The 10254-nt window shown below is 34.8% G+C and overlaps 1 protein-coding gene across 1 annotated transcript in view; it reads left to right on the top strand.

The window, feature by feature from the left end:
- Positions 1-4644, top strand: part of Scn7a (sodium voltage-gated channel alpha subunit 7) — an 85238-nt gene extending 80594 nt beyond the window's left edge. The window contains exon 25 of the mRNA XM_029537080.1: positions 1925-4644. Within this exon, the coding sequence (XP_029392940.1) occupies positions 1925-2988 (1064 nt within the window). The 3' untranslated portion in view covers positions 2989-4644. The remainder of the gene's footprint in view (positions 1-1924) is intronic.
- Positions 4645-10254: the final 5610 nt, after the last annotated feature.

Below are 10254 nucleotides of genomic sequence, written 5' to 3'. Positions count from 1 at the left end.
AAAAAAAAAAAAAAAAAAAAATATATATATATATATATATATATATATATATATATATATATATATATAACTATAAATAAATAAAATGATATATGTATGTGTGTGTAACACTACACACAATTGACATGTTGTATTTGCATATTAAGGAACAACTATGTATGTATACATAGACATATATAAATATATGTGTAAGCAATTAATGTAAAAAGAAGCCTTAAATTTAAAATAGAGGAAGCAGAGGTATATGGAAATGTTTAGATGAAGGGAAGGAAATCTTACGAGATTATATTATAATCTTAAAAAGTAAAAAAAAGGTTAATGATATCAATCAGAAATTTCATAACAGAAAACATATATAAACTACCTGTCTAAAAGGAGAAATTTCACCCTTTCAGTAGAATAGTGAATTCATGTCACTGACTACTGAAAGAAAAATATGAGTTTGATAGAAAAGTATATAAAGATTGGAAGAGGCAGCAGGAAAGAAGCAAGTGAATTATAGACCTACAGTGACTGAGGTGGGGATTAAAGAATGAGCAGGGATAACAAAAGCAGCCACAGAGAAGATGATTAAACCTGAACTTCTAGTCTTCTGAGGCAATCATCTGGCCAAGGCACTAATGTAGTCAACGGAACTAAAATAATGAGTATTATTAAATTGAGATGGTTAAAGAATGACCTGAGCCCTTGGACGGTTCATTGAGGGAGTTGCTGAGGTGAACAAGGAGACCATGGGGCACTTACTAAGTCTTCAGCCGAGTGTAAGTGATGAGAACAGCGTGAATCACAGAGCAAAGGGATGATAAGAAAGAACTGAGTTGGACAGATATTCCACAGAGGGTCAGAAATGTATCATAGCTTTTAATAAAAACACGATTGGACAAAATGTGCCTGGGAGTTTCACTGGAAAGTCACTACGATACTTATGTTGCCATTTTGCCTTAGAAATGTAGAGTAGAAGAGAGGATGCATTCTGAGCTTTAAAGTATTACATGAAAAATAATGTCATCTGCAGAGTCAGAGTTTAGATAAGGGGTTTAATTTCCTGGTAGTGAACATGGGGATGAATTTGTGCTCAAGTAAGTGAGGATGACTCTTTATTAATGGAACAGCTTGGAAGATGGGAGAGAGATGGGATGTTGTCTATTATAGAAGAGTCACTAGTATACATTAGAGGGAATATACCCAGACGTGACAGAACCCCACCAAAAATGCCACCTTGGCAGGTGGGAATGTTAACAGAAGTATTAGAACTGATATGTCCTCTCAGTAAACACAAAAAATGCCTCAGGACACTGTCCTTTGCCACCAAAACTAACATGAAGCTATAAGGACATGCTCACACCGTCTGCTCATATTTAAAGTTCTTTGGACTCGGATACTACTTATAAAAGAAACAAATTAGAGTACAATCTATGAACCACTGAATGCTATACATTTTTATGGTCTGGGCTATCAGTAATGTCTCTTTGCCTTGCATTCTATTCATCTTTAATAACATACATAATGCATTATAAAGTCATTGAGAGAAATTATATTATCCGTCTTTCTATATTTACATGATACATTGTGAAGGTATTGGATATTAGTGAGATTGGGCAAAATTCCTTAATCCAACAATGTTAGAAAAATTTTGACTATTGAATTACAGTGTGGATCTGGTCATCTGTGATTTCAAACCTAACTTAAAATAATAGCACAGAAGAATTCTATTCTAAATTTTGGTACAGATCCAGATCATTGGTACAATTAATTGTCAACTAACCCAATGTTCAATATGTTGTTCCATGATATAGGTAAGTAATGGAGTAATAGTAGACTCATGAACTACAAAACTCCATCAGTTGCAAAATTAATTATATTTTCTACATAGAGTTGCATTTGAGTAATTTTGTTACTTCCTTGCATCTTTTCTCCCATGAAGGGCTGCTGCTACCCTTGACAATAGGACAATACTTTGTGCCTCCTTCACTTGTGCAGCTGATACTTCTCTCTCGAGTCATCCACATCCTGCGTCCTGGGAAAGGACCAAAGGTGTTCCATGACCTGATGCTTCCCTTGATGCTGTCACTCCCAGCATTGCTGAACATTAGTCTTCTCATCTTCCTGGTCATGTTCATCTACGCCATCTTTGGAATGTACAACTTTGCCTATGTAAAGAAAGAAGCCGGGATTAATGATGTGTCCAACTTTGAGACCTTTGGAAGCAGTATGCTCTGCCTCTTCCAAGTTACAACGTTTTCTGGTTGGGACGGGATGCTGGATGCAATTTTCAACAGTCAGTGGTCTGACTGCGATCCTGATAAAATTAATCCAGGGACTCAGGTCAGGGGAGATTGTGGGAGCCCTTCTGTTGGGATTTTTTATTTTGTCAGTTACATCCTCATATCATGGTTGATCATTGTTAACATGTACATTGTGTTGATCATGGAGTTCTTAAGTATTCCTTCTCAGAAAAAAGCCAGGACCTTGAGCGAAGATGACTTTAGGAGATTCTTCCGGGTGTGGAACAGGTTTGACCCTGATAGGACCCAGTACATAGACTCTAGCAAGCTTTCAGATTTTGCAGCAGCTCTCGATCCTCCTCTTTTCATGGCAAAACCAAACAAGGGCCAGCTTGTGGCCATGGATCTCCCCATGGCTGCAGGAGACAGAATCCACTGCCTTGACATTTTACTTGCCTTTACGAAAAGAGTGATGGGAAAGGACGAGAGGGTGGAGAAAATCCTTTCAGAGATAGAATCCGGGTTCATGTTAGCGAACCCTTTCAAAATCACATATGAGCCGATTACAACTACTTTGAAACGCAAACAAGAGGCAGTTTCAGCAACCATCATCCAGCGTGCGTATAAAAGCTACCGCTTAAGGCAAAATGACAAGAATGTATCAGATACCCCTGTAATAGGTGAAGGCAGAGATGATCTTACTTCTAAAGGCGTTCACTCTGGCAAAATCGAGGAGAAGGCATCTATTCAGACCCAGATCTAATGGCACTTCCCACTTCTTCTTTCTTTATGTATTTCCCCAAACACTAAATGCTTAACTAAGCTGGAGATCAGAGACTAGAAATAACGATCACATCTGTGTGCCCACCCATCTCCATGACAAGCTCAGCTTTAGGTTCAGTCTTCCCATGCATCAGGAAAGACAGCAGCTCAGCGATGCTGTGGGTAGCTAAACTAGGTTACTGTTGTAGTTTTGGCTATTTAAAATGTTTCTAATTGGCTTGTCTAGTGTTGCCTCTAGTGGAAGGTGTGTAGGAGGAAAGGGGAAGAAAGAGGGAAATGAAGCTCAGCAGCTATACAGTTTTCCTTGTGTAGTTTATATGTAATTTTAGAAGCCGGGTCGCCACCCTTGAGGCTTAGTTGCTAATATTAGATACTTCCTTAAAGTGCAATTGTGCTTCAGAAATAAAGAAGCCCCCCAAACATGCATAAACAAATGCTGGGAATGGGTGGGAGAGGAAAAATGCAGGTCTTTAGAAAGTGCCTTTCAGTTCATTCTGGGCTAATTTACAAGATCTATTTCTTAAAACTTTTAACTGAAACCCCCCTCCCCTTTTTTGCTTTCTTCCTGTTGCCTATTTGTATGTTGTTTCCTTTTTTTGTTTGCTTGCTTGCTTGGTTTTGTTGCTGTTCTTTAGTTTGGGATAGTAGATGTTGACGTTTCATTGCTCCTGGTTCCTCCTGGCTAGGCGAGCTCTCCCTGAGCTACAGCTCCACAACAGATGAGATTTCCAGAGCAAGGAGCATAGAAGAAACCACACTTAACAATGAGTACATTGTCTGTATTTTATTCACATTTATATCTTTTTAAAAGTACACATTTACTAAAAGGATAAAATTAAGATAAACGTTAATGGACTAAAGCTTTACCTTATTCTAAAAACTGGTGTATTTTTTACCACTTATCCATAGCAGGTGCATGCTATCATATGAATTAGAAGAGTTGAGGGCAACCAGCATGTTTAGGGATTTTCAGTGCCCTGACCCTTAATTTGGAAACTGACCACTCACAAGGTCTTTCCATTGCACTTTGTATTTCTTGAAACTTAAAAAAGAAAGATATCCTTCAAACGATAGGGCTTGTGAATTAACAGATGAAAGTTAACTTGGTATTTTATAACACCATTATGTACACATTAGTTTTAGTGCTCACTTATCTTTTCCTTTATTTGTTTTCTATCTTGTAATACATATAAGTACTCATGCAGATGTTTTCTATTTGAGAATCTGTAAAATAACAGACATTAGTTTTAACTACTGACATTATTTTTGTTAATATAAATAGTTTTGATTTCCTCACAAAAATTGTTGACTTCCATTCACGTAGTTTGAGAATGTGATATTTTCTCCATTTGTATAAAAAACTGATTTCACTGTGCCTATGGAGTCCTACATAATTAAAAAAGAATATATATATTCTACTGACTTAGATAAGAAGCTTTAAATAGGTTTTATGAAACTCAATGCCATTATATTCTAGAGATTGTATTTTGTAATGAACGCATGGACTTGATCCTTAATTCCTGTAATCTACTTCCGAGCCTCGGAAACTCTGTGACCTTACCAACTTGCCTTGGATGATCACCTAAGTAAATGTAATTTCAGTTTTGGTGGGTTTTCTGGATTTTGCTTGTTTGTTTGTTTGGTTGGTTGGTTGGTTAGTTTGGTTAGTTTGGTTGGTTGGTTGGTTGGTTGGTTGGTTGGTTAGTTTGGTTAGTTTGTTTGTTTGGTTGGTTGGTTGGTTAGTTTGGTTAGTTTGGTTGGTTGGTTGGTTGGTTTTTATTATAGTGTTTCCCTTTTACTGTGCACTCTCTGTCATGTGATGGAGACTAGAGAAGCACCGGAGGTTTAACTGGTGACATGATGACAGCTTCTGTGTTACCTCAATGTCTGTTTTCCAAATTCTGGGAATGCCTTAATGAGGAAAGTGCTACAGATAGTAAGACTGAATCATAACTTGCTTCCATAAATCCCATTAAAACAACACACCGAGTTTGAAAATTATTTTGCTGTTACCTATAAAGAATGCCAAGCATTAGCCATCCAAAAAGTAGAAAGTTTCATTTCTGAATGACTGTTGCAGAATGTCCTCCTTTTGAGATCCCATAGAAAATAATAAAAATAACCTGTTAAGCACACTTGACTTTGTTTGTTTTTATACTATTATTTTGCAACCCATGCTGGCAAATATGATTAGTGAATTTTAAATAATATTTACATAGTAATTTATTCATGTGTTCAGCATCATAACCCAAGAATAAAAGTTCCCAGGCTGCCTGTGAATCTCTGATGCTTACATATCGGTATATGATCAGCTATCAAGTCCTTGAAAGAACAAGTTAGGAGGTTAATAAGACTCACGTTGAATTTGAGATTCATTTGAGTATTAGCATAGTTGCCATATTTAGTCTTCTGTTCCACTAATAAAGCATAGATATCGGTTTTATTTTACTTAGAAGCTAACCAGTTCTAAGGGGTTTCTGGATACAATACTTTTTTCCATTGGTTTCCTCATTTCTTTTCTCACTTTTGTTGATTTCTGCCTTTACTGTTAAGATTTCCTTCTTTCAGTTGTTCCATTCTTCATCTTCATTTTTATACAATAGAATATTAAATTGTTTACTTGCATATTTTCTTCTTGACTGATATGCCTTAGCAAAAAAGAATTTCAATATTTATCTGTGCCATAACATGCTAATGTGTTGCATGTATTTTTTAGTTCATTATATATCTTCTTTTTAGAGACACACAGAAATTTAAACCTTTATTAAATAAATTTGATTTGTGTGACATAGGACATTACCCAATAAGCTCAGGACATGCACTGTCTTTGAACCTATGGATGATTTATTAAAACTGAACCTCTTCTGGTCCATAAAACTAGATTGTCATGAATTTCAAAGCATGAATGTCACACAGATCATGTTCTCTGATCACCATGAAGCTTAAGTAAAAACTAAAAGGGAAATGCTTAAAACTGTGGAAGGCACCTGGACTCATGTACACACATATTCACATGCACATGCACACATACACACACTTTAAATAAACAAAATAAAATATTTTGTAAATAGAACTAAGAGTGTTTCATTTATGTATGATGTAAAATATCCTATTGTATATAAATTCACTCTTCTAGCCTGTGCTTCATTTATACAAGCAGAACTTAATTCTGAATCTTTTAAATTTTTCTTTAGTGCTTATCCTTTGATCCCTGAATTTGTTCTATTTTATTTCATTCTAGATACTAATCCTCTATCAAATGTATAATTTCTTATTCCTTTGCTTTGCAAAGAAATCAGTTCCCCCTCCTATATTCAACACAGAGAACAGTTTATTTAGTCTGATGAAGTAAAGATCATATTCATTTTCTTCCTTTTCATATTTTCCTTTCATTCTTGAAATGTATTCAAATCTTATGCATCGTTAGGGAAATCCTGTATTTTTAAAAACATGTACACTGTTTTCCTTTTCTATCATCTCATACTTGAATTTAAAAAGAAGAAAAACTTTTCTTTGCTTATATGGGAGGAAAACTCCAGAGGATGGCAGAGTAAAATAAAAGGCCAAAAGTGAAGATAAATCTATCACTATACCGTGTAACCACGACAAAGTGGCCTTTGCAAACGCCATATGGAAATCCACTATTGTGGAAGTTTCCTCAAACATACACATAATCATCTATATAAGGAGTTTAAATGGAGTTACTATGTAAACAAGGATGATCAAATACCCCAAGATAATACATACTAGCAAATAAAACCCTTAGTTCTAGTAATGGGTCATCATTTTTTGGAGTTGTTGGCCAGGGGAGATCCATATATTTCCAAACATATCCCATTATTGTTACTTTTTTTGGTTACCCTCTATACTTTGACAAGAATATTGGAAATAAAACAAGTGCTTCATCTCTACTGGTAGCTTTCATGGTGTTATGAGGAACAAACCCTATTAAACTACAATAATGACTCCCCTGGAAAGATATAAGTACTGTGGCAATAATGATGATGTGAATCTTACAGGAGTAACCAAACACTTTCTCACTGGATTTATAGACCACTCCAAGAAATGGAATTGAAAGCTGGTGCTGTAATTGGAGCTATGGATGTGTTTCTGGATAGGTTAGAGGCCTATTAGGGGAAACTTACTGCTATTATTCTGCTAAGTGGAAATATGAAACAGACTCCTAATGACTTAACATTATATTATAAATGTACCTCTCAACCCTCATCTAAAATGCATCTTTTTGTAGGAGATGACCACACAAAAACTCACAACTGGCTAGTGTACAGAGAATATGAAACTACAGAGCACTCCTTCCTAAGTAGGTCATCTATATCGAACTCTTTCTCACAAGGCTTAGTAATCATTGATGTAGATGGAACATAAAACTTATAAGGGCTAGAGACAGAGTAAGTCTACAAGCACACAGTGTTTCTCAGATACATAGGCTAATTGCACATATGAACACGCTGTGATTGCTATGGAATGAACTAATCTTATGCAAAAATAAACTCGGACAAAATACAAGCATGGAGGGAGGGAAGAGGCCACAAATACCTACCTAACAGTGTTGACATTTCATAACTGAGAAGAAAAGTTGGTTTTTTTCAACCATCTGCTTTGGGCAGATCCCACTCTCAAGACTATTTTCACAACCCAAACTACTAGAAAGATTTAACAAAGAAAGAGCAAACAAGAATTTGAGTGGTTAAGAAAGTGGAGGTGAAGCCAAGAGAAGTTAGAGAATGGGGTGAATAAGGTTAAAAAATAAGTTGCATGGAATTCATAACAAATTAATAAAATATTATAAAATTTAGGGGTTTGTATCAAGAAAATCACAAAATATATATCCTTTGAAATTTATTTTTTAATAATGTCAGTAATTATAGATATTAGTTTTGTACAGTATAATGTTTTTATGTGTGCCTACTATGTGAGATGAGGCTAGTGAACGAATCCATCTCTCCGTTTTATTTCTGTTATGAGAGCATTTGAAAATCTTTTAGCAATTTAAGTATCATTTAAATTACATTATCATTTGTTATAGCCTGCATTTTCTTCAATACATTTCTGCTGTTTATTCTTGCTATCTAACAGAAATTCTGTACGCATTGAGTAGTGTCCTCATTGCTCGTATGCACGCCCCTCCCCCACACTTCGTAGTCGAAGTCTACACAATTCTACTTCCTAGTTCTATCCATTTGCTCTTTTAGATATCATATGTTAGAGAAGACACTCTGCATTTCTCTTCCTGCTCATGGCTTATTTCACTTAATGTAATGTTGTCCGGATTCATCCATATTAGTTAAACCTTTAGAACAGTAAAATGAATAATAGCCCACCACAAGTATTACAGTAATACACTTACTGCCTTTTCTAAATTCATCTCTGATAGAGAAACTTACGTACTTTCATATCTTGGCATTCATGAATAACGTTACAATGAGCACAAGAGTGCAGAAATTTACTTGGAATATTTTTGATGCTTTTGGATATATATGTACTTGCAATGAAATTAGAGAGTTAAATAGTAATTATAAATTTTAGTATTTTCAGGAATCTTAACATATTGTTCCCCATGATAATTATATTTGCATTCCTACTAGCAACCCCAAAGGTCCCTTTTCTCCACACCTTCCCCAACACTATCTTTCATCTTTATGTTAAAAGACCTTCTAACCGTTGTAGGATGATGTCCATTTTTTTAAGTTTCTATTTTTGATGAAATATTGATGTTATTTCATAAATGTACTAGATGTGTTTATCATTTGTGATACTATTGTTTGAGATAATTGGCATGTTTTCAATGGAATAGCTTTATTTCTACTGAGTTCCTTATATTTCTGGGATGTAAGCTTCTTATAAAGCATGAGATTCAAATCTTTTCTCTCAGTCCAATAGCATGGCTCTTCTCTCTAGTAACAGAATCTTTTGCTGTGTAGAAAGATTTTAGTTTGATGCAATACAATTTGTTTATTTTTATTATTATTTCTTATGCTTTGAAGTCATAGTCAAGAATTCTGTTCAGGCCTACATCATGTAATATTGACATATGTTTTATTCTAGTTTTACAGTTTGTGCCTTATGGTTTATTCTTTAATCCATTTTGGATAGAGTTTTACAGATAATATTAGATTTAAATGTTAAACATTAACAAATGCTCTTTGATCTCTCTTTACTTAACAGACTACAAAATCAACAACACGCATCTGGAATTTTATTGTGATGGTATAATCAGTTGTCATGTTTTCAGAAACAGAGACATGGCTATTTCTTTTATCATTTTGATGTCTATTTTTTCTGTCCTATCTAGATGTCTCAGTTATATAATAAATAAGAGTGTGAAAAATGATACTCCCTTTTTTGTTGTTCCAGGTCATTTAATAAAATGCTTTCAACATTTTATCATTAAATGTGTTCTAACCACAAGTTTTCACATATGATTTTCATTGCATTTCCATATATTTAATATTTATAGAGGGTTTTATCATAAAAGGGTGTTGGATTTTGTCAAATGCATTTTCTGTATCTATTGAGTTAAGGTGATCTTATTTTTTAAAAATTTGGTCTTTTGATCTGGTGTATCATACAGATAAATTTACATACGCTGATTCAACACTGATTTTCCATGATAAATCCAACTTAGTTGGGTGGATGACCATTCCTAGGTTGCTGATATTTCAGTGATGAATTTTGCATTCACATTAATTGCAGATATTGAGGTAAAATTTTCTTTTGTTGCATACAGTTAGGAGTCCCATGACAATAGGAAACTACCAGCTACTGTATTCACACAGAGGACTTGGTACAAACTGTATAGGCCTTGTGTATGCTGACTCCATCCCTGTGAGTTCATAGGAGCTTTGATGGTACTGATTTAGAGGGCCTTGGTTTTTTGTTGCCCTCCATTCCCTCTGGGTCTTTCACTTTTTTACTAGATTTTAAACTGATTTAAATAGCCACAAAACAAACAAACCTATGAACAACAGATTTTCTCACCTCAAAAGTTGCTATCCAGTAAAGGCAACAGTCCTCAAAGAAAGTGATATAGAAATATTTCAACCGTAAATACTAATGGAATTACATATACTGCAGTTGCTGTGTTGAAAGCACATTGAACTTGACCCAGTCATTGACCACATCATAAACATCTATATGTGAGAAATGTGCAAATATTATATGACAACTTTTATACCAATTCCTTTTCTTCTCTCACTTCAACTTCCAATTTCTTGAATCCTTTCCT

This window comes from Mus pahari, chromosome 3 (assembly GCF_900095145.1).
Source record: "Mus pahari chromosome 3, PAHARI_EIJ_v1.1, whole genome shotgun sequence".
Lineage (NCBI taxonomy): Eukaryota > Metazoa > Chordata > Mammalia > Rodentia > Muridae > Mus > Mus pahari.
The sequence above is the reverse complement of the archived record's forward strand: the minus strand, read 5'-3'. Positions and strand labels throughout refer to the sequence as shown.